The sequence below is a fragment of the Gadus chalcogrammus genome, chromosome 7, assembly GCF_026213295.1.
Source record: "Gadus chalcogrammus isolate NIFS_2021 chromosome 7, NIFS_Gcha_1.0, whole genome shotgun sequence".
NCBI classification, from domain to species: Eukaryota; Metazoa; Chordata; class Actinopteri; order Gadiformes; family Gadidae; genus Gadus; species Gadus chalcogrammus.
Window position 1 is genome coordinate 16,667,060 of NC_079418.1, and position 27,813 is coordinate 16,694,872.

Consider the following 27,813-nt stretch of genomic DNA (forward strand, 5'->3'; position numbering starts at 1 on the left):
TTATCCAAACAGAATACCTGAAATGTTGATATTTCAGCCCTTTCGGGTTAAAACAAGAGAAAAGGACAACCTAACAAGAGTGAAAAGTTTGGGTTAGGTGACCTATAGTTCAAAGATGTCCCTGGTCAGGTAGACTAAATAAAAGTGTATCCCAATTGCTCCAGGACATTCGTGTAATTTAATTGTGAGCTCTCCCTCAAGCCTAGAGAGACATCAGTGTTGAACCACCAACTGAAAGAGGGTATTTGCCATTAGTATGAGTGACAACATTTCATGGCTATTAATCTAGTTCATTATATTTAGCCGATTTGAATGGACTTTTCTAGCAGGTGAGGCTGTCAAAGAACTAAATATGGAGCAACTACAAAAAGTAAATTTGCAGCATGACCAAATTATACAAAAAGTATAGGAACTGTTCTAGCAGATATGTTTTAGAAGTCTCTTTTGATAGGCAGGGAATAATTGTCTTCGTCACCCTGTAGTCATGCCATCAAATCTGTTGGGCAAAGTACCGCTACTGATTAATCCAGTAGACTCACCAGTCAAGTCCCCCTAGTTAGAAAATGGAATAAACCCAGTTAGTCATGTTAATTATTCTGTTGTTACAAATGAAGACTAATACTTTCCACATATTGCGATCCAAGTTACTGGCTGCAGTCTTGGATTTTATAGTTCTATATGAATAGATTCAATTTACTAAACTATTAATCATGCTTCAGAAGAATGAACCTTTCTTGGATGGCAGATCTACCACAAGCCTCCATTGCCACAACCTCCAGATGGCTTACGACCTACGGCAACTCCTCGACTACTGCAAGCCAACAAATTGGCTCTTGCACACCAGACACGCATTTTGCTTTATTTTAGGTTTTCAAGCATCTTAAAATACCCAAATCATCGCTCCAATACACAAGTCAGCTAATGGCCTACAAGGAAATGCTGAAGCTAGTGTTGGTGATGGCGATAGAAATGGACAAGCTTGCGTGTACAAATATGCAACTAGAATTGCAAGGTTCACAGCCCAGGTGCATAAGTGGACACAACCGTTGGATTGTAAGCAAGGGTAAAAAAAAAAAAACTTCCCACAAACTAGTCAACATGTTCAATTGAAAGCCTGTACAAAACGACCCTGGAATAGTCAAATGCAGCTTTACTGCGGAATTAAGCCAAATTGCATAAACATCCAATGGTAAACAGTATACAAATGCAATCAAGGTTGCACTCACACTAGGCCATCTGGCCATGGCCGTCGCAACTGTGGCCTGGCCACGGTAGGCTCTTGTACATACGCCATCACGTCGCTAGCATCCAAACAATTCTACCAAACCTTAACCAACAAGTGAAAAATGGAACAAAACTTTAGCACACACCCAGTGACTAATCACCTTGTCCAGGGGTGTTCCAACATGGTTTACCAGAGGGCCTTGTGGACTTAAAGTAAGCCACACATTTGACAGAGACAGCACGGAATGACGTTAAACTAAGCTAATCAACAGGTTACTAGTGCTAGTGCAATTACATGAGCATTTTGCACAATATTTGTACTCCAATGCTACGTAAAGCAGGCTTCTTCAGAAACCCGTAGCCTGCTACATTGAAGGGCAACTGTAACAAATCCTGACCAAGACCGAAAGATGGCTCTGGAAGCCACTACGGCCCAAGCAGCAGATTACTGCGTGGACCGTGGTGGCTTCCAGATCAACCCTTCGGTGGACCATTCATACACATGTATTCCGAGGATGTTTTGAAGACACTGGAGTCCCATGACACTAGATTCCTTTGAAGACTAAGTTGGTATGGGGGGGCCCAAAGGGGGCCCCCCCATAGATCTTGTCAGTCATCTAACACCTGTTAAGAAAAACACACACATCACAATATGCAAAGCTAGGTTAACAAACAGCGGCGACATGCATGTCAAGGTGCAAAGAGCAGGGATACTGATGGCTTGTGTCTGAGGAGACAGCCCAAAAACATCAACAATTAATAAAGGAAAATAACTTTTACTCACTGCGGTGGTCTGTTTCGAAGTGCCATGTTGGTAGCAATATTTGTCTGGGCTGTTCAGTCAAATGCCCACAAAAACAAACACGCAACAACGCATACTTTCAGTTTGTATAAAGTGACAATAGTGATCTACAATCTAGATCGAAAACTTTCAACCCTCACTAAACTCAACCTCGATTGACACAGGCCGATGCGAAAAGTAAACAAAACCTAATGTGTTCACCTATTATAAAGGGGTGCGTGACAGGTGATCTCAATTAAGAGCTAATCAGAAAGAACACACTGATCATGAACGTCCATGAGTGAGACGTTCAAAACGAGGACGAGGATTAACATTTTTTCACCCCTTCGCCTTTTGAATATGAAATCTATAATCTCAGCCTCTCTATAATTTGCCCAACACATATTTTATTGTTCTAATAAAATCCCATCCTTATTTTGCCATTCATATTGAATCTTTACTGTCTTTCATTGTACAACACAATCATCTAATAATTATTCATAACGCTCTTCCATCTCCTTGGCTGCATTAAGACGAGGCTCGGGTCAGAGCAAAGATTGGGATCCACACATGATAAGGGATAAAGTTATTTATTAGAATAAAGTAAATATCATGAAATCTGTAAAGGGATTAGTGTAGCGTATGGAAGATTAGAAAATGTGCGATTATATGGTTTGGACAGAAAACCAGTACCAAAATCACAAGGACCGACCGAGCCAGAACGGAGGAAACTTACCCAGACAGACAAAACAAATACTGGGAACAACAAACCATCTTTACCATGTTGGAAACACCCAAACAAAATGCAACAAACCAAACCTGAACAGCAAACCAACATATGTGACCAACCAACTGAACTACTGACCAAACACACAATTCTTTCGACTAGCCTATGTATATGGGCAGTGGAAAGTGTGCTGTGGGGATGTTGAATAGTGTTAACATAAAACAAAACATGGAACCAATCCAAAGGTCCAAAACCTTAAAGAGCTCATGCCACTAAAATCAAATTTTTCCTGTTGTTTGTTAAATAACATAGGTCTGAATAAGTTTGTGAGCTGTGGTAAGTTTGAAATCTATGCAGTTTGTCTGCTGAATGCAATAGGCAATGAAAGGAAAAAGGCAGAAGAAATGAGCCGATCTGGATAAGGTGACACTGTGACGTAGCGTTGTCAAACTATTATTCATGGCCCTGCCCACTTGGTTGGTTCGTAACCACCCACAAGAATTCTGAAGGAGTCGTGATTGAGCTAGTGCTAAATGCTAATACGTGTATGGTAGTTGCTTAGTTCGTAGTAACAGGCTAGTTACAGAATTTTGAATGCAATGGCAGAACGACATCGAAGTACATGAACTGCGACATGCTGCCTGCCGCCGGTTGCCGCGGCGCGAGGCACCACCGCCGCGAAGCACCACCGCCCGGCAGCGGGCAGCCGGGCGGTGGTGCCTTGCGCCGGCAGCAGGCAGCAGGCAGCGCGCGGTTCTGTCTACTACAGATTGATGTGGAAGTGGAAGAACCAGAGACGTCGGAGAACCCGACGAAGTCCTTTGTGATTCATTATATCGTCTGGACGTGCAGACAGCTTTTGGCCGTGATAATATGTATTATTTGATATAGATATCTATGTATTATATGATATTATTTAGATATAGAGCTCCAGGACTGTAACGCAAGTGTTGTACACTTCCTTGTTATTTGGATAACCGTTCTGCTGTTGGTGTGATGGCGCATAGCACGTCGGACTCTCGTCTCTGGTATTTCTACAACTAGACCCGTAGTGGGGGTTATCTCAGCCATGGTTGAGAATGAATTGGGGGAAAGGAACTTTGGCTTTGACTCCCTGAAGTCATGAACCACGACATGGAGGAGAAAGGGATTGTTGACCGCGGTCGTCTCCCGCCGGAGTCTCTCTGCCTATGGACCACCGCCTCGGCTTCAGGATGCGGTGATTAGCGCTGACCGCTGCCGAGGCGGCGGGAAGCAGGGCTCAAGCGGGATACATTCGCGGCCAACAATCCCTTTTCTCCTCCATGTCGTGGTTCATGTAGCCTACTTCAGGGAGTCAAAGCCAAAGTTCCTTTCCCCCAATTCATTCTCAACCATGGCTGAGATAACCCCCACTACGAGTCTCGTTGTAGAAATACCAGAGACGAGAGTCCGACGTGTTATGCCATAACACCAACAGCAGAACGGTTATCCAAATAACAAGGAAGTGTACAACACTTGCGTTACAGACCTGGAGCTCTGCTCTATATCTAAATAATATCATATAATACATAGATATCTATATCAAATAATACATCACGGCCAAAAGCTGTGTGCGCGTCCAGACGATATAATGAATCACAAAGGACTTCGTCGGGTTCTCCGACGTCTCTGGTTCTTCCACTTCCACATCAATCTGAAGTAGACGCGGTCGTTTGAGATTCATAATAACCTATCGTCTGGAGGCTCACACAGCTTTTGGCCGTGATAATATATATTATATATTATATGATATAGATATCTATGTATAATATGGGTTTCTAAGAGCCATTGCGATACATCCACCGTAAACAGAGCGCATGGTACCGTGGCTACAAGCTGCTCAGGGCCAGGTGATAATATTATATATTATATGATATAGATATCTATGTATAATATGGGTTTCTACGAGCCATTGCGATACATCCACCGTAAACAGAGCGCATGGTACTGTCAGTGGCTACAAGCTGCTCAGGGCCACACCCCCACCCCCCTCCTTGACCTGCCTTGACACGCCCACCGTATACAGAGCGCATGGTAGTGGCTACATGCTGCTCAGGGCCACACCCCCACCCCCCCTCCTTGACCTGCCTTGACACGCCCACCGAAACAGCGCGTTTGGGGGAAGCTCAATGTGCGACTGTTTCGGAGTGACTGTAACTCTGCACCACGGCTGAATTTCGGGGACGTCTTTGAATACTGTGTTTGTGGCCCACTAATACCTATATTAAAGCATCATAAAATAGAATGGCATGGGATCTTTAAGGAACCACCCTAAACAGAACCCAAGCCCACCTGCCTCTGTGGAAAGAGAGAGAGACTCGCTAAAGCCTGCGTGGCAGACCTGCACAGGTGCACCTCATCAGCTGACAAGCCTCTCAGCCCCGCCCACTGGCTACCTGTAGCAGGTAGGCAAACACAGGCCATGTTTATACGTAGCAGGGTATTTATAGAAACAAATATTTCCCCCCCTCCGTTTTCAAAAATAACATTGTGCACACAACATCGTTTTCAAAAAAGTTGTCGTTTACATCAAAACGGATAAATACGCCGTTGGGACATTATAACTATGCCAAACCTATGGGCGGCAGTGTAGGGAGAAGGATAAATCCATGCAAGCCAATCAGAATCCTCAGAATCAACAACAACGAATAACACGAGCGTCTTCCTGTAAGAAAACAAACTGTAAACATAGGGCGCTCATATGACGTTAAGCATTTCCTGGCGCATAATGTGACGTTTCAGAACCTAAAACCCTGTTTCTACCCGTTGATACGACAACACGTAACCGGCGTTTTCAGAAATCTCCACTTTGGCCGGAGTTTTTAGAAATGATCGTTTTCTGTGACAAAAACAGCGTTTTCGTGTAAATGAGAGGCCAAACCGTGTGAAAATATCTGCGTTTTCCCTTTGTGTAAACGGGGCCACAGAGGACCCAGCAGACGAAGGAGAGAGAGAGCAGTCACAGCTGTCACATCTGTTGCCTGAAGATTCTTTGTTTGTCTCCAACAAAACCTTCCAAACAGATGAATCATTGGCTCATCCCAGAAGTGTCAAATTACTTTTGTGTGTCAAAACGGGCAGGGTGGTCGTGGACTCCTGAAAAATACTATGGTTGTTTTGTATGTAGAATAAAATGCCATTGTACATTTAAAAAAAAAAGGAAAGACTTTCACAATGCAGGATTCTAGGAATGCAGTGATGGAATCCCGATTACACCTGTTCCCTAATAAATGGTCTCAAGATTCTGAGTCTGCCTGCAAGAGGTTGTGTGTGTGTGTGTGTGTGTGTGTGTATGTGTGTGTGTGTGTGTGTGTGTGTGTGTGTGGTTGCCTCATCGGGCATCACGCACACAGCTCTGCTCCGAGCAACAGCACAAAGCGTAGCATTACAGCCACAAATGCTCTTGCAAATTGCGGACCCCCCAACAATGGATGCAAAAAACAGCAAAATTACCATTCTATGAATTCCTAGAAGCAGGTGCCCCATCTCCTAGTATCACAGGGCCCTCCCTTGCCAAGACAAGAACAGCCCCTTAGCGATCTCACCTCCTCTGATCGCATACCGCTTGAGGGCAGCAGTCTGGCCTCCCCAGACTATCATCAGACCCTGTCATTGTTTGGCTCTGACCAGACAGTACATGAGGACAGACTGTATGACCACCTTGAGCTGTCAGAAACTGAGTAAGGTGAGCTATGTACAGACTCAACAGTCTGGCCCTTGAGACTGGCAGACACAGGCAGACCTACCTGCCTAGAGATACAGGCTGTGAGCTCTGATGGGACACTGAAACATTACCTGCTACAATGCTACATATATAGCCTACAGATGGGAACCAAGATATTGTCCAAATCATGAATGCAGATCATTCTGACCCGACTAAAATACAACGTTCACATGAAGAAAAAACTCTCTGTGTAAATACGTAAATATATGTTAACACTAAACCAGCGGCACACATCAAGTTACCCTTTCCCTCATATTCTTCCTTTTAGCTTCCCCACAGAGCAGATAAGAAAGAGAGAGAGAGAGAGAGAGAGAGAGAGAGAGAGAGGGGGGGGAAAATGACGAGGCCTAAATATGAAGTATACTGTAAATATGACATACATACAGACATACATGATGCATACACTAAAAATGTTTACAAACACCCTTAGCTAAACTCGGGGCTGGGTGGAAACCAATTACATTTAAAAATGGCCCGTGCAAATGGGTGTGTATTTTAGGATTTATCAGTTTTATCAGTTTCAGTTATTTCCTTTATCACAAGTTGCTATTCTCAGAAAGCCTACAGAGGGCAGCAGAGGTGCTGGAGTGGGATGAATTACAGGGTCTTCACTTCAGCAGAGGAAGAGCAGTCGTCGGCGTGACACCGGAGCGTCACCCACAACGCGCCTTGGATGCGTCGAGTTCACCAACATGTCTTTGAACGGAGGTTTGTAGACTGCGTAGCTAACTTTAAGTAATTAAGCTTAGTATCTACTTCGTATATAAACCTTACGTTGCGTTAAGAATCCTAATATCATCGAGGTAGCTCTGTGTTATAGTCTGCTAGCCTTTGCTAACATAGCGAGGTTCACTGTTGTTTTGTAGTCGTTAATTTCAAGATTCAAATTAATTAAACCTCAATCGGAGCAGGTGGAATTATTGTCTGTAGTTTACCCTGTGTGATTTCGTGAATGATTGAATGATACACAAAGAAATCGGATTTAACATATGTTATGTGGCTTTCTAAAGCCATGGTTGAAATTGTCAAATTTAAAGTGTATTGAACGGGTGGGTGTGGTGGAAGATAAAGACGGATGTCCAGTCTGGGAGCACGGCTCCTGCCTAACCAACTTATTCCTGCCATCCCAGATGACGAAGACTTCGAGTGGGAGCCGCCAACAGCCGCAGAGATGAAAGTGATCGAGGCCCGCCGAGAACGACAGGACAAAATCAGCAAGATAATGGGAGACTACCTGCTCAAAGGGTTCAAGATGCTGGGGGATTGCTGTGAAACGTGTGGGGTGAGTAGTGCTCTTCTTTGGTGTCTGCCAATGCTTTACAATGGCTTTTATGTTATGGTTTAATGCTAATGTGAGCTTGGACACTTGCATGGTACTTTAATCCCAGCCTTAGCTTTTGGGCCTACAAGAAGGAAGTTGAAAGTTAGTATGTTGCTTGTTGAGTTTGTTGTTTCTTCCATGAGGTTAATTGTTTGTTACGATACACAGACGATCCTTCTCCAGGACAAGCAGCAGAAGAACTACTGTGTATCATGCCAGGAGCTGGACTCCGACGTCGACAAAGACAACCCAGGTACCCTAATGCACTCTCCTTTTCCAGGAAAAAGTAAATGCACTACGATGGAATACAATGTATTTATTTCCCGCACAAACGATACAACTGGTCGAACTCCCAAGACCTAGCAGTAGCTTTGTATTGACCCATTGAAGAGGCCAGTGAGGACCGGCCAGCCATTGCTCTGGGCTGCTGGCTGAGCTCTGGGAGGCTCCGCTTGCTAGGAAAAGCAGGCTCTGCTTTTCAAACAATCTCTTAAACCTGACCAGAGCTGTTCTTGAAGCCATACTAAGGGGGTCCTCAACTAAGATTTCCATGGTCAAATTCGATTCCTCAGGCCAGGCCAGTATCATCATCTATATCTCTTTATGTGGCCAAATTATGCCAGATTGTTTTTGTGACTTTTGCGTGATTCAAACGCTTGAAAAAAAAAACGATTGTTCTTTCAGGGTTCCCCACGGCTGTCTATATTCCCGGCACCGCGCCTCCCCTTAATGACTGACAACCTCTCAGTTAAAGGGGTAGTTCGGACATTGGGCCTGATTCCAAAGGTAGCCTTTGTGTTCTCTATCATTGGAGACAGTTTTCAACACATTTCATTCAGTCCTTCTAGTTGCAGAGTACACTCATGCTAGGCTAGCGCACGGCAACGGGCAATACTAGCCTGCTAATAAAACAGTCTTACCCACTCCACAGTACACCCGAGGTAAATCAATTATTACGCTAGACTATATGAAATGTGTTAAACTGTCTCCAATGATAAAGAACACCAAGGCTAACTTGGGAATCAGGCCCTATGTCCAAAATTCCGAACCAACCCTTTAACAATATGATGTTAATGTACAATAGTAAAGGATAGACACAAACCTACATTGACCTTCACTTCCTGTTTTGTTCCAGGCTCACGTTAACCCATTCTAAATTCTCCTTGTGTGCAGCGTTGAACGCCCAGGCGGCCCTATCTCAGGTGAGGGAGAGGCAGCTCTCCTCTCAGCCGCCGGCCCCCGATCCCAACGTAGGCCCCGGCGGCCTCCAGGCCAGCGGGTCCGTTCCCCTGCCCAGACCGGAGCACTGCGAAGGGGCAGCCGCCGGGCTCCGAGGCGCCTTGCTTCCGGCCCCTCCCCCAGCTCCCTCCGCCGTAGCGGTCTCCGCCCCCGCGTTGGCCACCCCGGCGCTCCTGCCCGTGGCCACCCCCCCGCGCCCGACCGGCGTCCAGCAGCCCGTGCTGCGAGAGGCGGAGGAAGCCATCCTTACCAAGCTGCGCTGGGCCAGCTGCCAGCTGCAGACCTCGGCCTCCCTGGAGGCCAGCATCCAGCTGTGCAGCCTGATCACCAGCTGTGCCAAGTCTCTGCAGAGCCTCCGGGAGCTCAGCCAGTAGAGCGGCGCTGTGGAACACTGCGATGGCTGGCGGGTCCTCCCTGGCCTACAGTCCATGGCAGATGAACTGAACCATAGGGGCAACAGCAGCTGGGTTCTGGTTGGCTGGTTAGGGTCAGGTGGTACAACATATACGTCATAGTGCGGAGGAGGGATGTTAGTGGGCACCTGAGCAGAGATGGTGCCGTCCCTGATGTTTGGTTACCCTCACTTTTTGCTGTCAACTGCTTTGCTTCATTGGGGGGGGGGTCCACACTTTTAATGGACAGACAGGTGTACTTATATTATTGCAGGTTGCTATTATTGGTCCAAAACTCTTGACCTCTGATCTGAGATTAACCTGTTTAGGTGATTTCAGATTGGTCGGCTTGGTTTTTGTGTGGAAGGGAAAAAGAATAAATAAAAACCTTTTAGGTATACTATTACTGTTACTGTTGAAATAAACATGTCATTTCATTTGACTAATTTACAAAAAAAACAAGTTCTCGTAGTTTGAGGATGTTTGTCCCTTCACAAAAAAGTTACGATGGATATGAGACCAATATTTTAGCATGAGCTCGGTAGTATTCTGAATTTGGATGGTCAGTCATATCTTTTGGGATTCATTGTGGGAATTACACTTGCAAAACATTTTGAAGAATATTCCTCATAAGTATTACAAGTTATTGTTTGCAAGTACATCAAATGTGCTTAACCTTGGAACTAGTATATACGGCCTTACTTCCTAGTGCATAGTTTATGTTGTCCCTTACCCAGAGATAAAGCACTGGGAAACGTTGAGTCAGTCGCAGAGGCTCTACATGTTTTGGTTTGGTAGAGGCACGTACCTATGCAGACCGCACAGATGAGGTCTGCGTGTTCTGTGGGACTTTAGGGGTACGGAGGATTTAGCTGCTCTGTAAGCTACCTGAATAAATGTTGCTGTAAAGATCTTGTTTGATATCTGCCTGCAGGAGTATGTGCAATGTTGTAAAGGTATATTATGTATAACTAAGCTCAATTATTGTCCTATTTGGAAATCTGTAAAGGGCTTGTTTATTTACCGTCTAGGGCTGCGTCCAACAAAGCTGCTCTGTTTTGCTTATTACAAACGTCTAGTATGGGCTAGCAGGGAGGGACTGTCTGTCAGTTTCCCTTCTGACCAACTATGGGCTGCTACTGGGTTTATGGGCGGAGGGCGGGTCCACTGCTGGTTACAACTGGGGATGTCGGCCGACTTTCTGGGACAAAGGAGAAAAGCGAAGACAAAAATAGCTGTCATAATACGTTACTAATGAGTTTTACATTTTTATGAAGCTCGATGTCCGTTTGCCTGCAAAGCATAATGGACTCTTTCTGAAAAGCATCAGCACATCTCGGGAAAGAAATGCTCTGAACTTGGGGCTACGTTCTTAACTTAGTGAGCAGCAGGATGAACGAGACGCCGCAGTCCAGCGGTGAGGAACATCAGGGCAGCTGCGTGTGTTCCCCCGAGGGTCTCCCGCCGCTGCCCAGGAGTCTCAGCGGGTTCCTGACCTCCAGCGGCGGCTCCTGGCGAGACATGGGAAAGGTGCAGAACACGCGTGTGCGTGTCGGGGTAGATCTCAGCCAAGCGGGAGCACTCGGGGACGCGTCAACAGGCAGTCTGTGCAAACACGTCGGCTTGGACGGCGCTCTAGCGTTGCTGCGCAAAGAGATGGTGGGTCACGTGATGTTTTATCTTTTATCACGCAAACGCGTTTCTGTTCGTGTCTGAATGTCTGCTCTTGCGATGTGTTGAGTGCGTCTAAATTATATATAAGTCCTTTTGTGGCTGCACACTAGGTCGGTGTGCGTCAGTTGGACGTGTCACTTCTCTGCCAGCTGTGGTCTCAATACGAGGCCGTCCAGGAGTACAAGGGAAGCTCTCTTCTCTCCGAGCAGTCGTACAATGCAGAGGACAACGACTATTCAGAGGACGAGGACGAGAAAGACGACGAGGAAGATGGGGACATGGAGACTGCAGCATCCTCATCGCCCGACTCCTGCCTGCCTCTGCCGCCCCCTAGCGGCAGCTCAAATGATTAGTGGATTCAGGGCTCGCTCCATATGCCTAAGGACCTGTAATCACCTAAGGCTTAAGTGATTACATGTTCGGTGTCATTTGAACGACATGGAGGCGTTTGATCTGTGAGGTGTATGTTAATATTCGTTTTACACTTACATTCACTCTGAGAAACTGTCTCTCAGTGAGCTGGAGTTTACGAGGAGATGTGCAAACAGAGCCCCCCCCCCCTAGTTTGATTGCAATAAAAAAAAATACATCAGAGTTCTGTTTATTTATTTACAAAAAAAATAGGTGTTTTTCTTAAAAAATGCTGATGAGGTTGGCAGATCATTATTATTGACCTTTAATCAACAGAAAATATTTTAAGCATATAATTTAAAGTATATAATCGACGCATCTTATAGACGTCCTTCAAGCCGTAAAATTGCATGATATGTCCTCCAGGGGGAGCCCTCTCCTTTCAACCAGACATCATATGGAAGGGTATTACAACGACCCATGCTCTTCTATTTATAAACAACATATGTTTGGATATTGTTAGACTATATTCTGCCTAGATGCCTCTGACTCTGTCTGCTGTCACCTGCTTTTCTGTCTGTTTTCTGTCCTAACTTGACCGTCTCTCTCCATGCTGCATTGTCTCCACAGCTGACTGCTCATTCCCCGTGTTGCTATTCAAATTATGTGTCCTACAGCTTCTGTTTAGAACGCTATTCTAATTATCTGCATACCCATCTTCAGTCCTCACATCTTGTATGAGCATCACTCTTTCTATATGCTACCTGTTGTCTACCTGAGTTCTGATCAGCAACCTCTCCCGGAGTGGGAGAGGTTGTTGTAGAAATTAGGTCGTTATACACCTTCAATATAACCTCCCACTTTCTGCCCTAAAGTACAGTTGTGTAGGAGTTACAATATGGTGAGGTTAGAAATGTGTGTGTGTGTGTGTGTGTGTGTGTGTGTGTGTGTGTGTGTGTGTGTGTGTGTGTGTGTGTGTGTGTGTGTGTGTGTGTGTGTGCCAATGCAAATTGCATGTCCCTGTATGTAAATGCTTGCATGTGTGTGTGAGAGGCCATGGTGGGGTTGTATAGCTGTATGTGTATATATGCGTGTGTGTGCGTGTGTGTGCGCGTGTGCGTGTGTGTGTGTGTGTGTGCGCGTGTGTGGCTGAATTCTGGGCCATCTCTGAGTCACGACAGAGCTGTTCCCATGCAGCTGCCCGTGTCCATCCAGCCAACTCTCTAAAAATACACCTCCACTCACCCAGGAAAAACCCCACCGTGCCATGACAAACACACACACACACACACACACACACACACACACACACACACACACACACACACACACACACACACACACACACACACACACACACACACACACACACACACACACACACACATAGGACCAACACGCACACGCACTGTGCACTAGCGTGCCGACTGAAGTCGGTCCTCGCCATGGAAACTATTGCTCTGTATTTAACTATGAGCCACCTCTGGCCGCTCCGTGACGCAGCAGCAGCTCAGCAAGTTAAAATGTTAGTATCTCCGGTGCATTATAACCTGGTGACAGACGTTGAGCATGTACAGTACAGACAGTCTGGGTGTAAATCAATCAAGTTGAATGAAAGTGGCTCAGATAAGCCCGATGCGGTGGCACGCAGCGATCAAAGTCTACGATGGGTTACTTACATTGCTCATGAGAACCGTCTAAGATAAAGGTTTTTGCATAGAGCCAAACGGGCTAACCTTTGCATAGGCCTCTCTCTCTCTCTCTCTCTCTCTCTCTCTCTCTCTCTCTCTCTCTCTCTCTCTCTCTCTCCTCTCTCTCTCTCTCTCTCTCTCTCTCTCTCTCTCTCTCTCTCTCTCTCCTCTCTCTCTCTCTCTCTCTCTCTCTCTCTCTCTCTCTCTCTCTCTCTCTCTCTCTCTCTCTCTCCTCTCTCTCTCTCTCTCCCTCCCTCTCCCTCTCCTTATCCCTCTCTCTCCTACTTTCTCCAACTCACAGTCTCTTCAACTTGTGAGAGGGGAGGAGTGCGAACTAATTCTAGAGCCTCTAGTCACTCGCGTCCGTCCTGTAAACCAAGCTGTCGGATCTCTGGCCCAGACTACTCTCCGAGGACTGGAGTTTCCCTGAAGCTCACCCAGACATCGCTTTTGTTGCTCTCTTGTCAGCTCCGAGAGGTCTACTGACTACTCGCTTTATGGGGGTTTGCTTTGTCAGATTCGTTTTCGATTCCGCTTTAATTATATCACAATCAGTGAATTATGCACACGCATTCCCTTCGGTAGCGTAGGCCTACAAGTAGACATTTGGTCGTTACCCAACTCGTGTTGCTCATGGTGTCAGGTCGGAGCTTGCGGTTCATCCCAGCGGAGACAGGCAGCGCCTGATGACGGCTCAGCCTCCTTCACAATAAGAGACCGGAGACCGTCCCGTGGCCTCGGTTGGCCCTTTTCATTTGGATTATCAATTTGTCGTTTCTTTTCTTGTTCATTTATTCAACGACATCATGACATCGGTTTGGAAGAGATTGCAGCGGGTGGGCAAAAAGGCCTCCAAGTTTCAGTTTACCGCGTCTTACCAGGAACTGGTGCTGGAGTTTACAAAGAAATGGTGAGTGAACACTGACGCGTTCAACTAACCCGAAGCAATAACTCTTCACAACTTTATTCACGTTGATTTGTCTATATTCCAATGTTCAACGCATCGAGGGGGAAATCAAATCATCACATGGTCATCACATTTATTCTAATTTGACAGCGTCGTGGATTAGTTATTTATTTGCGTTACAAGGAAATGCCTAGTTTGAAGGCTTCAAAAACCGTCCCTCCGAGAAGCACCTCTCTGCTGCCCTCACACTGTCCCCCCGAGGAGCCCCTCTCTGCTGCCCTCGAACTGTCCCCCTCTCTGCTGCCCTCGAACTGTCCCCCTCTCTGCTGCCCTCGAACTGTCCCCCTCTCTGCTGCCCTCACACCGACCCCCGAGGAGCCCCTCTCTGCTGCCCTCACACCGTCCCCGTCCCCCCGATGAGCCCCTCTCTGCTGCCCTCACACCCTCTTCCCGATCAGCCCCTCTTTCCGGCTCCTCTCTACGGCGCCGTAGTTCACAGCTGTGTTCATGATACGAGAGGCACGCCATGTGCATTCGAGGTATCATGTGAGATATCTTGAGGGACAAGTAATTTGCATAAGAAAGAGTCCTACCATTAACAAGTACATGTAACCGTCTTTGGGGGGGAGGGCAGGGGAGACAGAACGAAGGTTCGAGCATCATTTCAAAGCACATATAAAAAATATTTTACATACGGTCTTACGGCCTTGCACGCTTAGGCCTGACAACATCATTTATCCTATCCATTTATCCTGAGTAGCCTACATTAAGTCAATCAGTCATTTGAATTGTTCACGTATAATAAATATCTTTCACTAGCCTGTCATAGTCGTAATCATCAGTTTATAGTCTCTTGGAGCTGACTCATGTGCCATTAACTTGGGTATATCTTTGGGACAGCCCCCCCCCCCCCCCCCCCCCCATCCAACTATTTCAGAGTTGAGTTTATTTTTCTCCGGTATCTACCTTAATCTCGTAGAGCACACATATTCTGGACGTAGGTTCTACAGCCCCCATTCAGCCATGGAGTGGGGGCTGAGGAGAACGGGCCCTATGGTTAGAACGTGTACACATCACCATGGCGCTATAGCTTCTTATCACTGGAAGATGGGACAGATAATCCATACTATATAATCGTCTCGTCAGTGTCCCACGGGGTCGATGGAAAGAGTGTGAAGAAGTCGAAGAGGAAGAGAGAACTAGAGAGAACATTGTCCGAAAACGCTGAGGAAGTTAGTTTCACTTGAGTATGTATGTTCCGGGTTTTGATTGGTCGCTGACTGCAGCGAGTGTCAGTGAACCCCCCCCCCTGTGTGTGTGTGTGTGTGTGTGTGTGTGTGTGTGTGTGTGTGTGTGTGTGTGTGTGTGTGTGTGTGTGTGTGTGTGTGTGTGTGTGTGTGTGTGTGTGTGTGTGTGTGTGTGTGTGTGTGTGTGTGTGCGCGCGCGTGCATGGGGGGGATGCCCTCATCACCTCATTGCCGACTGCTCTCAATGCACAATTACTTTGTTGCTGTGTCACTGTTGTGTGTGTGTGTGTGTGTGTGTGTGTGTGTGTGTGTGTGTGTGTGTGTGTGTGTGTGTGTGTGTGTGTGTGTGTGTGTGTGTGTGTGTGTGTGTGTGTGTGTGTGTTACTGTGTAAGTAAGTAATGCTTTATTAAAGCAAAGACGAGAGCATTAGTTCTGTGGTTGGAGTGACGGATGGATAAGAGGTTGAGCTGTGAGGATGGGATGGATCCAGGAGGAGAATGAGTAACGAAGAGATCAGAAAGTCAAGTGGGGCCAGGTCATGCAGTGCCTTATATATAATCCACAGGATCTTTTAGTTTACTCTGAATTGTAGTGGAATGATGGATGGATGCCTGAAGAGGGTAAAGTGGGGCCCACTTGTTTAGTTTCTTTTGAACCGACTGTAAGGCATTACCAGCAGCTGGACTGAGGCACGCCTATTAGGAATTACAATTATCTACACCAGAGGAAATGAAAGTGATAGATGAATAGTTCAAAGCCGTAGAAAACAGTAACACGATTCCCAGAAGCTGTCTCTGTATGTGCATGTGTGTGCGTGTGTGTGTGTGTGTGTGTGTGTGTGTGTGTGTGTGTGTGTGTGTGTGTGTGTGTGTGTGTGTGTGTGTGTGTGTGTGTGTGTGTGTGCGTTCTCAGCATGGGCGTTGGGGCGTCAGAAGGCCTGTTGTAACAGAAGTAGCCAACAGCGGGGTGGGTGGAGGGGGTGGGGGCGTGGGCAGGTGGAGTAACTAAAGGAGTAAGTCATGAGGATATTATCATGCTGCCTTACCTCCAATGTTGTCCTTAACTCATACCAAAACACTATGTTACTCGGTGTAGATAACCATGAATTAGAGTAATGAAGGGCTGTACTTGCTGGCCGGTTGAGTGACCCATGTTACTGTTTATGTACGTTGTTTGGCTCTTTATTACCATACGATATTTTCTAAATGAGTGTTATTTATGTACGTACACCTACATATTTCCCTTTCTTTGTTAGGAAACACTCAACACATTCAGATAGGCACCGGTCACATGACTTGGCGGCTTCCTGTTTCACTTCCTGCGATATATTGGACAGACACACAGACACACACTCATAAACTCTCACATGTCAAACTCAGTTGGAATTTCCTAACACCCATATCCTGTACCAACGTGTTGCTCTGATACACTTCTAACCAACATTATGTTGCCTTGATACACTTCTAGTCAGACACCCAAACGCAAACACAACCACACACATGCACCCCCACGTTCATTTAAGTTGTGAACGGGCCGGCCCTCCAACCGTCCTCTACCCCGTCCCGCCCCCGCCCCCGCCGCTGCAGACCCCACAGAGGGCCGGCCCGTCCCACACACCGACCCCTCCAGCCCTCCCTGGGTCTCATCTGCCCCTCCCAACAGCCGCTGTGGCCCCAGGTTTCATCACACCAACGAATTGGGGAACACATTTTACAGTTAATCAGGTCCTTACCTTAGATAATTCAAATGTCACAGTCGGACATTTCAGCAGGATGAAATAAACGTTAGAATGCTGCAGCCAGTCCGTGACCTCCTTTATAACCAGCTCGTACCTAATAACATACACTATGCCCATGACGTCAAACTTGCTCATAAAGCCTGTATAGTTAAACGAAGGCTTCCTGGGACCCCCTGTGGACCCCTGAGGAGGTCAAGAGAGGAAGTCAGCGTGTTGTCTATGGAGGGGCCTGGGGCTTCATACACTTGATGGTCATCTATGGGACCTGGGGGTTCATACTGTAAATGGGGTTATTTCGATCTATGTCTGATGAAAGTGAAACTGTTTCCTCTTGTGTGGGTTGACTGTAGGGACATTAATGGGAAGCAGGTTGTGGATTAAGAGAATTGTACCTTCTCTTGCCTACCTCTTCCCCTAAGTGTTGTTTATGGATGTGTGTTTCCAGGCAACCAGACAAATTGAGGGTGGTGTGGACCAGGAGGAACCGACGTATGTGCTCCAAGGTAAAGACACCCGCAAGCACATACACACACACACACACACACACACACACACACACACACACACACACACACACACACACACACACACACACACACACACACACACACACACAGCCGTAAGCATACACACACACACACGCAATCACAAACACACACACACACACACACACACACACACACACACACACACACACACACACACACACACACACATGCAAGCACAAAAACACACACACACACACACACACACACACACACACACACACACACACACACACACACACACACACACACACACACACACACACACACACACACACACACACGCTCACCACATACAGAGGGTTTGCGTGTAGTGTTTGTTGACGTCTTGCTTGTCGTCCAGCTCCACAGTTGGCAGCCGGGCATCAAGAACCCGTACCGGGGCATGGTCATGTGGCCGGTCCCTGAGAACGTGGACATCTCTGTGACGCTCTTCAAGGTACGTTAATGCTACTGGACACACAGAGTTGTTTGTCAATAGAGAGCAATGAATCAAGAGCCGAGCCATCTCATTGGTTCAGAGGTATCCCTGTTGCTGGTTTTACTTTTCCAGTTGGGCCTGAAATCGAAGTGTTAAAGGATGCTCTCATCTTCGCAGGAAGCCAATGCAGAGGAATTTGAGGACAAAGACTGGACCTTTGTTATTGAGGGTGTAAGTATTTCAATGTCTGTCATATGATGGTAGTACTATTATTTTTCTTCAGACTTTTACTTCTATTTTTTAATTTCTTTGCTTGTCAATGAAATACGTGTTTAATCCTAAATTAGAGAGGCATCTTAATGTCCTCCTGATGACTGATGGTAATGATAAACTTGTGATGCTACACACATTGCTCGATGCCCGTCAACACACATGACTTGTGTTCCGCCTCAACTCGCGCAATCCTTCACACACATTACTTATTCGCCCCAGTGGTATTTACCACTTATTTAAATGATTTAAATAAAATCCCTCCGTCAGAGAGATTATTCAGGCATATATTTCGGACAGGGATGATAGGATATTGGTCTGCCAATATTATGGGGGGTCTATCCCTAGAAACACCTTTGATTGACTGTATATTCAGACCTATGACAACATATGTGCTCAACTCACTTTGTCAAAAAATGACAGTACTGCCGATCATAAGTTTATTTTTCTACCTAAATCACGTGCATCATATATTCCGGACGTAGGGCTTACAGGCCCCATTCAGCCGCCTAGTTTTGGCTGAGGAGAATGGACCCCATGGTTAGAAGGAAGAAGAACATCACCATGGCGCTATAGCTTCTTATCACTGGGACAGATATCACTGGAACCAGATAATCAAGTGTGAAGAAGTCAAAGTGGAAGAGAGAACAAGAGAGAACATTCAGAAAACAGCGTACATTCAAATCAACCGCGTAGTGTTGGCTAAGGAGAATCGATCCACCGTGTATCTACCAGTGGTCCTAAACTCAACACCCCCCCCCCCCCCCCAACAGGAGAGCAAGGGCCACAGGAAGGTCCTGGCGTCGGCCGACGTCAACATGAGGAAGTTCGCCAGCCCCACCCCCACCCAGACGGACCTGACACTGAAGCTGAAGCCGCTGTCCGTCAAAGTGGTGGAGGCCACCCTCAAGCTGTCGCTGTCCTGCGTCTTCCTGCGGGAGGGGAAGGCTACGTGAGTGTAGTTGATTAGTATGGAGGGTACGGTTGAACCGCAGCTACGTGAGTGTGGTCGATTAGTGAGGGTACGGTTGAACAACAGCTACGTGAGGGTAGTTGATTAGTATGGAGGGTACGGTTGAACAACAGCTACGTCAGGGCAGTTGATGAGTATGGAGGGTACGGTTGACCAACAGCTACGTCACGGCAGTTGATGAGTATGGAGGGCAGGGTTGAGCCGCACCCAAGAGGCGGTTTGGAGATCTTATCGTTTGGCCATCCTTAGCTGCGTTAGCTGAGAGAGGGTGAGACCGTGCGTGGCTGTCTGGTATTTGTCGTTGAGAGATGATGTCATGATGTCTGTGTTTATGGTTGGAATGAGGTCATCATCACCAAGTATATATAGCTGGTGATGATGATATCTATTTACATTTTATTTCATAAAAGTTTTTTTGTGATGCAGACCTGTTCGACTTTCACTATTTTAAGTCTGAAGCAATGGAAAGCTTTTAAATCTGTGTTTAAGAATGAATACTTCCTACAAATTCAAGAAGTATGTTTACCGCATGTTTATCTTGAAAGACGTCTGTGTCAATAAAGAGAGGATTGACTGCGTGGACAAAGCCGTGATTGGTCAGTAACGTGGTGCATGCTCCTCAGGGACGAGGACATGCAGAGTGTGGCCAGCCTGATGAGCTACAAGCCCACCGACGTCGGCGACATGGACGACTTCAACGAGAGTGATGAAGACGAGGACAAGAAGTCTGTCACTGCTACAGGTTGGCGCTGACCTAAGACGCGCACATGCGTGCATGCTCACGCTCACACACTCACACACACCTACACACACATGCGTGCAAGCTCACACACACACACACACACACACACACACACACACACACACACACATGCGTGCACACACACACACACACATGCGTGCACACACACATACACACACGCGTGCAAACTCACACACACACACACACACACACACACGCACACACACACACGCACACGCACACACACACACGCACACACACACACACACACACACACACACACACACACACACACACACACACACACACACACACACACACACACACACGACACCTGTTGTCCTGCCTTCCAGCCTGTCACCTCTGCCTTTCTCTGCTAGTTCTATTGGCTCGTCCTTCTGCCTTGTTCTTATGTCTTTGCCTCTCTCTCGCTCTCGCCTCTCGCTCTCTCTCTCCTGTCCTGCACTGCCCCCTTCTGGCTGAAAGCTTCCCACACCCTAACTCGTCCCAACCGCCCCGCCCCCCCTCCGCCCACCTGGAGGAACTCTACTGGGCCGATACTCCCGACCTCAGGTACCACTCCTCTCTCACTTCCTGTTCTTGACTTCCTCGACATTTTCACTCCCCATTTCGCACGGACCAACTTCCTTTTTTAGCCTCAGTTCTACTTTTTCTCTTCCACTTTATACGTACAATTCATGTAATGACAATAGTAACCTCAAAACCACGAGGGAACCCACCATCACCATGACCTGGTCTCATAAAGCAATGATACATCAACATAGCTTTGACTGTGATCCTTAATTGTGTCCGATTATTTCAAATCGTGTTTCCCATTTTCCATTTTTAACCTCTGTCATCTTTCATGTTCTCTCTCTGCTAACTCCAACTTCTCCTCCCTTTCCTTATCCTTCATCATTCCATCATCGATCTATCATCCATCCATCCATTCACTCATCTGTCCATCCATTCACTCATCCATCCACTCGTCCCTCCATTTGTCCATCGGCCCCCAGTCGGTGTCAGAGGCGGTGTGAGGCCGGTGTCCGGCCCCCCTAGTCCCGCCCTTCACGCCCGGCCTCCCCTCCCCATCACCCCCTGCCCCTCCCCTCGCCGCTCTAGACACGCCCTCTCATCCGTCCAACCGGCAGCCCCGCCTACCGGAGGCCCCGCCCCTCAGCCCTCTCCCCGCTCCAAACACAAACCACCCGCCGCGTCCGCCCCGCCCGCCCCGCCCGCCGACGCCTCTCCTGCTTCTGGCCCCGCCTCCTCTACCGCGTCCAACCGCCTGTCCACGTTGTGCTCTGACGTCACGGCGGCCCTGGCAGCAGCTCCCCTGGCGTCGGCGGCGTCCTCCCTCTCCTTCCCCTCCACCGCGCCCCCACCCTCCCCCACGTCTCCGTCTCCCAAGACCTCCACGGTGGCAGCGCCCTGCCTACCCCAACCGACCGCGGCCCATCAGGGCAACGCCCCCCCGTCCACCGGGACGGCGCCCCCCCCGGCAGCGGCTTCAGCACCCGGCCCTCACCACCACCCCCCTGGCTACAGACCGCCTTCCTCCTCCACCTCCACCTCCACCTCTGGCCCCCAGCTCTGGGCCCCTCCCCCTGGACCTGCCGTCCCCCCACCTCCCCGTCCGACCTCCAACCCTCAGCCCCCGGCTCCTCTGTCGTCCCTCTCCCGCCCGAAAGCCCCCCAGTCCTCTGAGATAGCCTCAGCACCCCCCCTCAGCAGGTCTCTCTCCCAGCCTCCCTCCCTGCCCAGCATCTTCCAGCCCAGCCCAGGGACAGGTATCAGACTGGCCCACGTGGCATGCCTCCTGTCGCTCACCTTCTCATTGGGACCCACACCGTTACCGTAGTGCCGGTCTGTCTGTGGGCTCGATTTACATTACTACCTTGTTCTTCAGCTAGAATTTGAATATAATGAAATGGAAGCTGCCCAATAGGCAAATCAACAAGTAGTCAATAGATCGGTAAAGTAGCATACAAACCTTGAGGTAGATGACATCCTCGTCCCTCTGTAAGCTGTGAGGTGGTTTCTCCTCCTGCTGAGCCAATTGAGACTTGGACCTTATAAAGACCTGATCAGAGAATCTGGCAACAGCTGTAATCCCTGTGTCGGATTTTGAATTCATGTAGACGATATTGTTGAGGTTCATCTCTGTATGATTATAAGTGCTGGCGTTCTAGATCAAAATTAATTGAGTATATTTGACAGAAGTATATCTGCACCGCATCATCATGTGTTAGATAACAGCATGCTGGAGCCCTTCCTCAGTCAATACTAGTAGTTCTGATCCTCTTCCCCTTCTTCTCCCTCACTCCCCTACTCATTTAATCTCTTTTTCCCCTGTCCTCCCATGTCCTCCCTGTCCTCCCTGTCCTCCTTTCTCCTCCTTTGTCCTTCCTTTCCTCAATGTCCTCCTTTGTCCTCCCATGTCCACTTCCTCCTTCCAGCCTCAGTACCTTCCCAGCAGTGCCCCCGTGAGGTGCAAAGCGGAAGTGCAGTGGAACAAATCTCTGGTGTGCCTCTTTATACTCTGTCTACTGTCTAGCTCATTTTACCTAGCTAGCTATTGATTTATGTAAGGCCTAGCTGGCTACTTATTCTAGCCCATGTAATGCCTACCAGTTACTTAATCTAGCCAAGGTAACGTCTAGGTAATAAGCGGCTTTCTCTTTAAATGATAACCTTCTGATAAGGCCACTGCGATTAATGTTTAATATGACCTTGCTTTTTCTTTGAACTTTGCCTCCTTCTATCTTTACTTATCTTACTAATCCTATCGTACTATTTTCTTCCAATCGTTGTCGCTCTGTCTCATCTTCTCCCATGTTCCTTCACTCCTCCCTTTCTTCCAGTTCATGCTCATGTCTTCCGACCTCATGTTGTGCGGACGGTGGCTCGCCCCTCCTCTCCCTCCCCTTACAACACAAACACCCCTCCGCCTGAGAGGACAGGGACAAACAGGGCCGCGGCTGTTCAGAACAAGCCTAGCTCAGGGCCAGGTAACTATGGGGACGTTCACGGGTTTGGGTCTGTGAATGCAGGATAGGACTGGTGCTTTGGGGTTACGGTGTGTTACGCAAACGCCCTAATGCCCACGCCTTCCAGATAACCCGCAGTAGTTCATCTCAAAGGCCTGTTTCGACACACACCTATTACAAGGACGGGTTGTTGTGTAAGTGATGTGTTAATCACACAAAATGAATCAGCCTGATTTCCTCAGAGATGTGTTTTGCTGCCGGCCTGTGGGGCTAGGCAGGGCTGTGGTTGAGAGTCATCAAGCCAGTGTCCAAATGTCACTGTGCTAGTAACTCGACGTGATTATGTAGGGATTGGATTACAGTTCGCTATACTCTTTGTCCCTTACTTCCCCGTCCTCCCCGTTATGCCATTTTTAACTTCTTCTAAACCCCTCCCGTCTCCCATTCCAAACCCATCCCACCTTCCTTCTGAACTCCTCCCTCATCCTGTGCCTTTTCCTACCTAACTTCTTACCTTTTCTCTTCCTTCCTCTTCCTTCCCCTGCCTGTCCTCCTGTCCACAGGAGGTCAGGAGGCGTGGCCTGGATCCGACACCCCAGTCCCCCCCGCCACTCTTTCTCTGATTGGCGGCGAGATCAACCCTATCCCCCTCCTGTCCAGCCCCGACCTCGACGCCCTGTGTGACCCGGAAGCCCCGCCTCTTTCCGCCTCCCTGCCCCCTCGCACAACCTCCCGCTCCACTTCCCTACTTGGCTCCTCCCCTTTCAGTCTTACTTCCTCTCAGCTTCCTGTGTCTGCTCCTGCTCCTCCTACTGCTGCACCTCCCCTGAGGTCCTGGCAGCCAGGTACGTTACCTGTGGATGTGAGTGGACTGAGAACAATCCGAGCACATCATTGGAGTAACTACAAAAACAACACAAACATGGATAGAGAGAGATAGTGTTGGAATGAGCCTGGACTGTGGCCTCCTCCACCGATTACTGCCTTGGGCAGTAGAATGGAATGAGAATAGAAATAAGACTTGTGATATGAAGCGCCCTTACTAAATAATACCTACTATTGACTGCTGACTACTGATCCCATGATGCCCCAAAACAGTGTTGTTTTACCATGCAAGACCTGCCTTCTCCTCCTCACTCATTACTCCGCCTCATTCCAAATCACAGGAACTCAGCTTTCTCTTGTCTTCGCTAATGTCCTGCAGGATGGGCCCCCCCGTCAACCCAAGTGGATAAGAACACGAACCCATTCACCATGGAAACGACCCGCGCTGGCCCGGATCCCAGGGAGTCGGAGCCTCAGCGCATCAAGGCCGACATGAGGGCGGCGAACCAGAGCGTCACGCAGGCCCTGCAGCCCTCAGAGACCATAGTGGAGGAGGACGAGGAGGACCCAAAGACCAGCAGGTGGGCTCATTATCACCAGGCTCTTCATCGTCTGCTACATTTGACATTAGAGGACATTTTCTGTGGGTACATAGCAAAATGAGCTTGGAACCACATCATGCCAGTGCATTCTTCTGTCCGGTGATGCGGTGTTCGGGGTGACCCATCCAACCAGGGGCCTTGTGTTATTATCCAACTCTTGTCGTTGTTGTTTACATCATTTGGAATGTGTGTTAGAACACACATTTGTGTGTGCGTTGTATGTGTATATGTGTGTGTGTGCTTACTTACCCCCTTGTTTGCTGTGACTTAATATCTTGCTACCAGATTGTGTCTCAAAACGTCTCAAAACTTAACGTCAATAGTGTGGTGTGATTAATTGTTTGTCTTCTGAACACTTGAGTCACTGACTGATGTCTCTTGGCACTTGGGTGGCTTATGTCCACTGTTGGTCAAACATCGTTGTCAGACGATCCATCCCTTAACCCATGCTGGCCTTGACAGTAATGGTTGCCTTGTTACCACGGACAACCCAGTATGGACCGTTGTCAGCCGCCTCGGTTTCAAAAATAAACACATGGTCTCGTTGAGATCAGGAAGTCGCAATCTACCCAACCTACATCTCCTCCACGGCTGAACATGAACAACATGAACAACTTGAACCCCATTTCAACCAATAACATTGACCCCACTCTCTCCTCTGACAAGGTTAGGGGTTAGCGTGTCTAGTGCGTTCGCTCACGCTTGGTACAATCCTAAAAGCAAAACACACGAGTGTGCCCTGGCACTTGTTTTGGTTAAACCTGGCAACCATTTTGTCGATTTGGCAAGATGGTCGCTGTCTGGCTGCTCCTTCTCAACCCTGGCGCCGTGCGTCGTGTGTGAGCTTGAAACACCCGCCGCCTTGTTCCCCAAGCCCTGTGAACCCTCACCCTACTACTCACCCCATCGCTGCACTACGACCTCTGACCCTCGGTATCCCTGTATCCCCAGTTCTGGCCAAGTCGTTTCCGAGCTGATTGTAGCCCCGCCCCCTCCCTGGCCATTCGCCAGCACCGAGAGCTCCACCCCTCAGCAGCCCTCCACCAATGTGCTGGCAGCTTTTATTACACCCAAAAAAAACAAAGAACAGGCTGCCTCCAAAAAGCACAACCATAAGCCATCTGAAGATTCAAAGCCGCCATTGGCTGAGCCAGAAGCAGACTTTGATGACTTCATGTTGGACTCTTTAACCCGGAGTGGGCCGTCAGGAGGCTTGTTCCTGGAAGAGGAGGGCTCTAAACGAGACACGGTCAAAAGGTGTCCTCCAGGGTGAGTTAGCACACACACATGTACACGTGCATGCACACGCACACATACACTCACACAGTAATCACACAGAAATATGTGATGTTTTGGCATCACACAACAAAATGGGAAGTTCAATGACTCAACTACTGGGAGTGACCAAGGCACCTACTAAGGGGGTCTATCTGTCCGCCTGTCTGTCTGCAGTATGAACCGTGTAGCATTAAGCTGTCTGTCTGTCTGTCTGTCTGTCTGTCTGTCTGTCTGTCTGTCTGTCTGTCTGTCTGTCTGTCTGTCTGTCTATCTGCAGTATGGACCATGTAGCATTAAGGTGTATGTCTGTCTGTCTGCATTATTAACCATGTAGCATTAAGGTGTCTGTCTGTCTGTCTGTCTGTCTGTCTGTCTGTCTGTCTGTCTGTCTGTCTGTCTGTCTGTCTGTCTGTCTGTCTGTCTGTCTGTCTGTCTGTCTGTCTGTCTGTCTGTCTGTCTGTCTGTCTGTCTGTCTGTCTGTAGTATGAACCATGTAGCATTAAGGTGTCTGTCTGTCTGTCTGCAGTACGAAGCTGAAGGCCGCTGAAGGCCATCCTCCCTCGGAGACTCACGCCTCACAGGAGGAGGGGAGGAGGATGCAGGAAGTGCAGAAAAAGAAAGAAGAGGAAGAAAGGTTGAAAAAACAGAAGGAGGAAGACAGACAGAGGGCAAGGGAGCAGGAGGAGAAGGAAATTGAGGAGGAGAAGAAGAGGAGAACTCTGGAGGAGGAGGAGAGGAGAGCTCTGGAGGAGGCGGAGGAGAGGAGAGCTCTGGAGGAGAAGAGGAGAGTCCTAAAAGAGGAGGAGAAGAAGAGAGCTCTAGAGGAAGAGAAGAAGAGAGCTCTAGAGGAAGAGAAGAGGAGAGCTCTAGAGGAGGAGAAGAGGAGAGCTCTAGAGGAGGAGAAGAAGAGGAGAGCTCTGGAGGAGGAGGAGAAGAAGAGAGCTCTAGAGGAGGAGAAGAAGAGAGCTCTACAGGAGGAGAAGAAGAGAGCTCTAGAGGAGGAGAAGAGGAGAGCCCTGGAGGAGGAGAAGAAGAGAGCTCTAGAGGAAGAGAAGAAGAGAGCTCTAGAGGAAGAGAAGAGGAGAGCTCTAGAGGAGGAGAAGAGGAGAGCTCTAGAGGAAGAGAAGAGGAGAGCTCTAGAGGAGGAGAAGAGGAGAGCTCTAGAGGAGGAGAAGAAGGGAGCTCTAGAGGAGGAGAAGAAGAGAGCTCTAGAGGAGGAGAAGAAGAGAGCTCTAGAGGAGGAGAAGAAGAGAGCTCTAGAGGAGGAGAAGAGGAGAGCCCTGGAGGAGGAGAAGAAGAGAGCTCTAGATGAAGAGAAGAAGAGGAGGGCACTGGAGGAGGAGAAGAAGAAGAGAGCTCTAGAGGAAGAGAAGAGGAGAGTCCTAAAAGAGGAGGAGAAGAGGAGAGTCCTAAAAGAGGAGGAGAAGAAGAGAGCTCTAGAGGAAGAGAAGAGGAGAGCTCTAGAGGAAGAGAAGAAGAAGAGAGCTCTGGAGGAGGAGAAGAAGAGGAGAGCTCTAGAGGAAGAGGAGAAGAGGAAAGCACTGGAGGAGGAGAAGAAGAGAGCTCTGGAGAAGGAGAAGAAGAGAGCTCTAATGGAGGAGGAGAAGATGAGAGAATTGGAGGAGGAGAAAAGGAGACTGCGGGCAGAGGAGGACCGGGAGCGGAGTGAGATGGAGAGAAGGAGGAAGGAGGAGGAAAGGCTCCTTCAGGAAAAACAGGAGAAACAGAGATTGAAGCAAATGGAGGAAGAGAAGAGGAGGGAGGAGGAGGCAGCGGGGAGGAAGAGGGATGAGGAGAGGATCCTCCTAGAGAAGAAGGAGCAGGAAGAGTGCAAGAGAGAGAAGGAGAGGAGAGTGGAAAAGGACAGATTGCTGAAAGAGATGAAGGCTGAAGAGGAGGAGGGGAAAAGGAGAGAGCAGAAGAAAAAAAAGCAGCTCCTGGAAGTAGAGGAGGAGAGGAAGAGGATGGAGGAGAAACGCTTAAAAGAGGAAAAGGAAAAGGAAGAGATGAGAGGAAGAGAAGAGAAACAGCGTCTCAAAGAGGAGCAGCGAAAACAGGAGCTGGAGAGGCTTCTGAAAGAGGAGAAAGAAATGGAGGAGAAACGGAAAAGGGAGGGAGAGGAGAGAATT

The 27,813-nt window shown here is 48.2% G+C and overlaps 3 protein-coding genes across 3 annotated transcripts in view; all 3 read left to right on the forward strand.

The window, feature by feature from the left end:
- The first annotated feature begins 7,078 nt into the window (after window positions 1–7,078).
- znrd2 (zinc ribbon domain containing 2) lies at window positions 7,079–10,344 on the forward strand. Its single transcript, XM_056595437.1, has 4 exons — window positions 7,079–7,185; window positions 7,608–7,759; window positions 7,967–8,051; window positions 8,972–10,344. Exons 1-4 carry the CDS (start codon window positions 7,170–7,172, stop codon window positions 9,409–9,411), a joined length of 693 nt encoding a protein of 230 aa, XP_056451412.1. The 5' UTR covers window positions 7,079–7,169; the 3' UTR covers window positions 9,412–10,344.
- Window positions 10,345–10,607: 263 nt separating this feature from the next.
- On the forward strand, window positions 10,608–11,691 carry fam89b (family with sequence similarity 89 member B). The gene is made up of 2 exons (XM_056595438.1): window positions 10,608–11,088; window positions 11,214–11,691. Exons 1-2 carry the CDS (start codon window positions 10,822–10,824, stop codon window positions 11,454–11,456), a joined length of 510 nt encoding a protein of 169 aa, XP_056451413.1. The 5' UTR covers window positions 10,608–10,821; the 3' UTR covers window positions 11,457–11,691.
- Window positions 11,692–13,443: 1,752 nt separating this feature from the next.
- The window catches only part of ehbp1l1b (EH domain binding protein 1-like 1b), a 30,758-nt gene continuing 16,388 nt past the window's right edge, over window positions 13,444–27,813 (forward strand). The window contains exons 1-7 of the mRNA XM_056594397.1: window positions 13,444–14,055; window positions 17,484–17,541; window positions 17,927–18,022; window positions 18,182–18,235; window positions 19,048–19,226; window positions 19,871–19,989; window positions 24,184–24,385. Coding sequence (XP_056450372.1) covers window positions 13,952–14,055; window positions 17,484–17,541; window positions 17,927–18,022; window positions 18,182–18,235; window positions 19,048–19,226; window positions 19,871–19,989; window positions 24,184–24,385 — 812 coding nt within the window. The 5' untranslated portion in view covers window positions 13,444–13,951. The remainder of the gene's footprint in view (window positions 14,056–17,483; window positions 17,542–17,926; window positions 18,023–18,181; window positions 18,236–19,047; window positions 19,227–19,870; window positions 19,990–24,183; window positions 24,386–27,813) is intronic.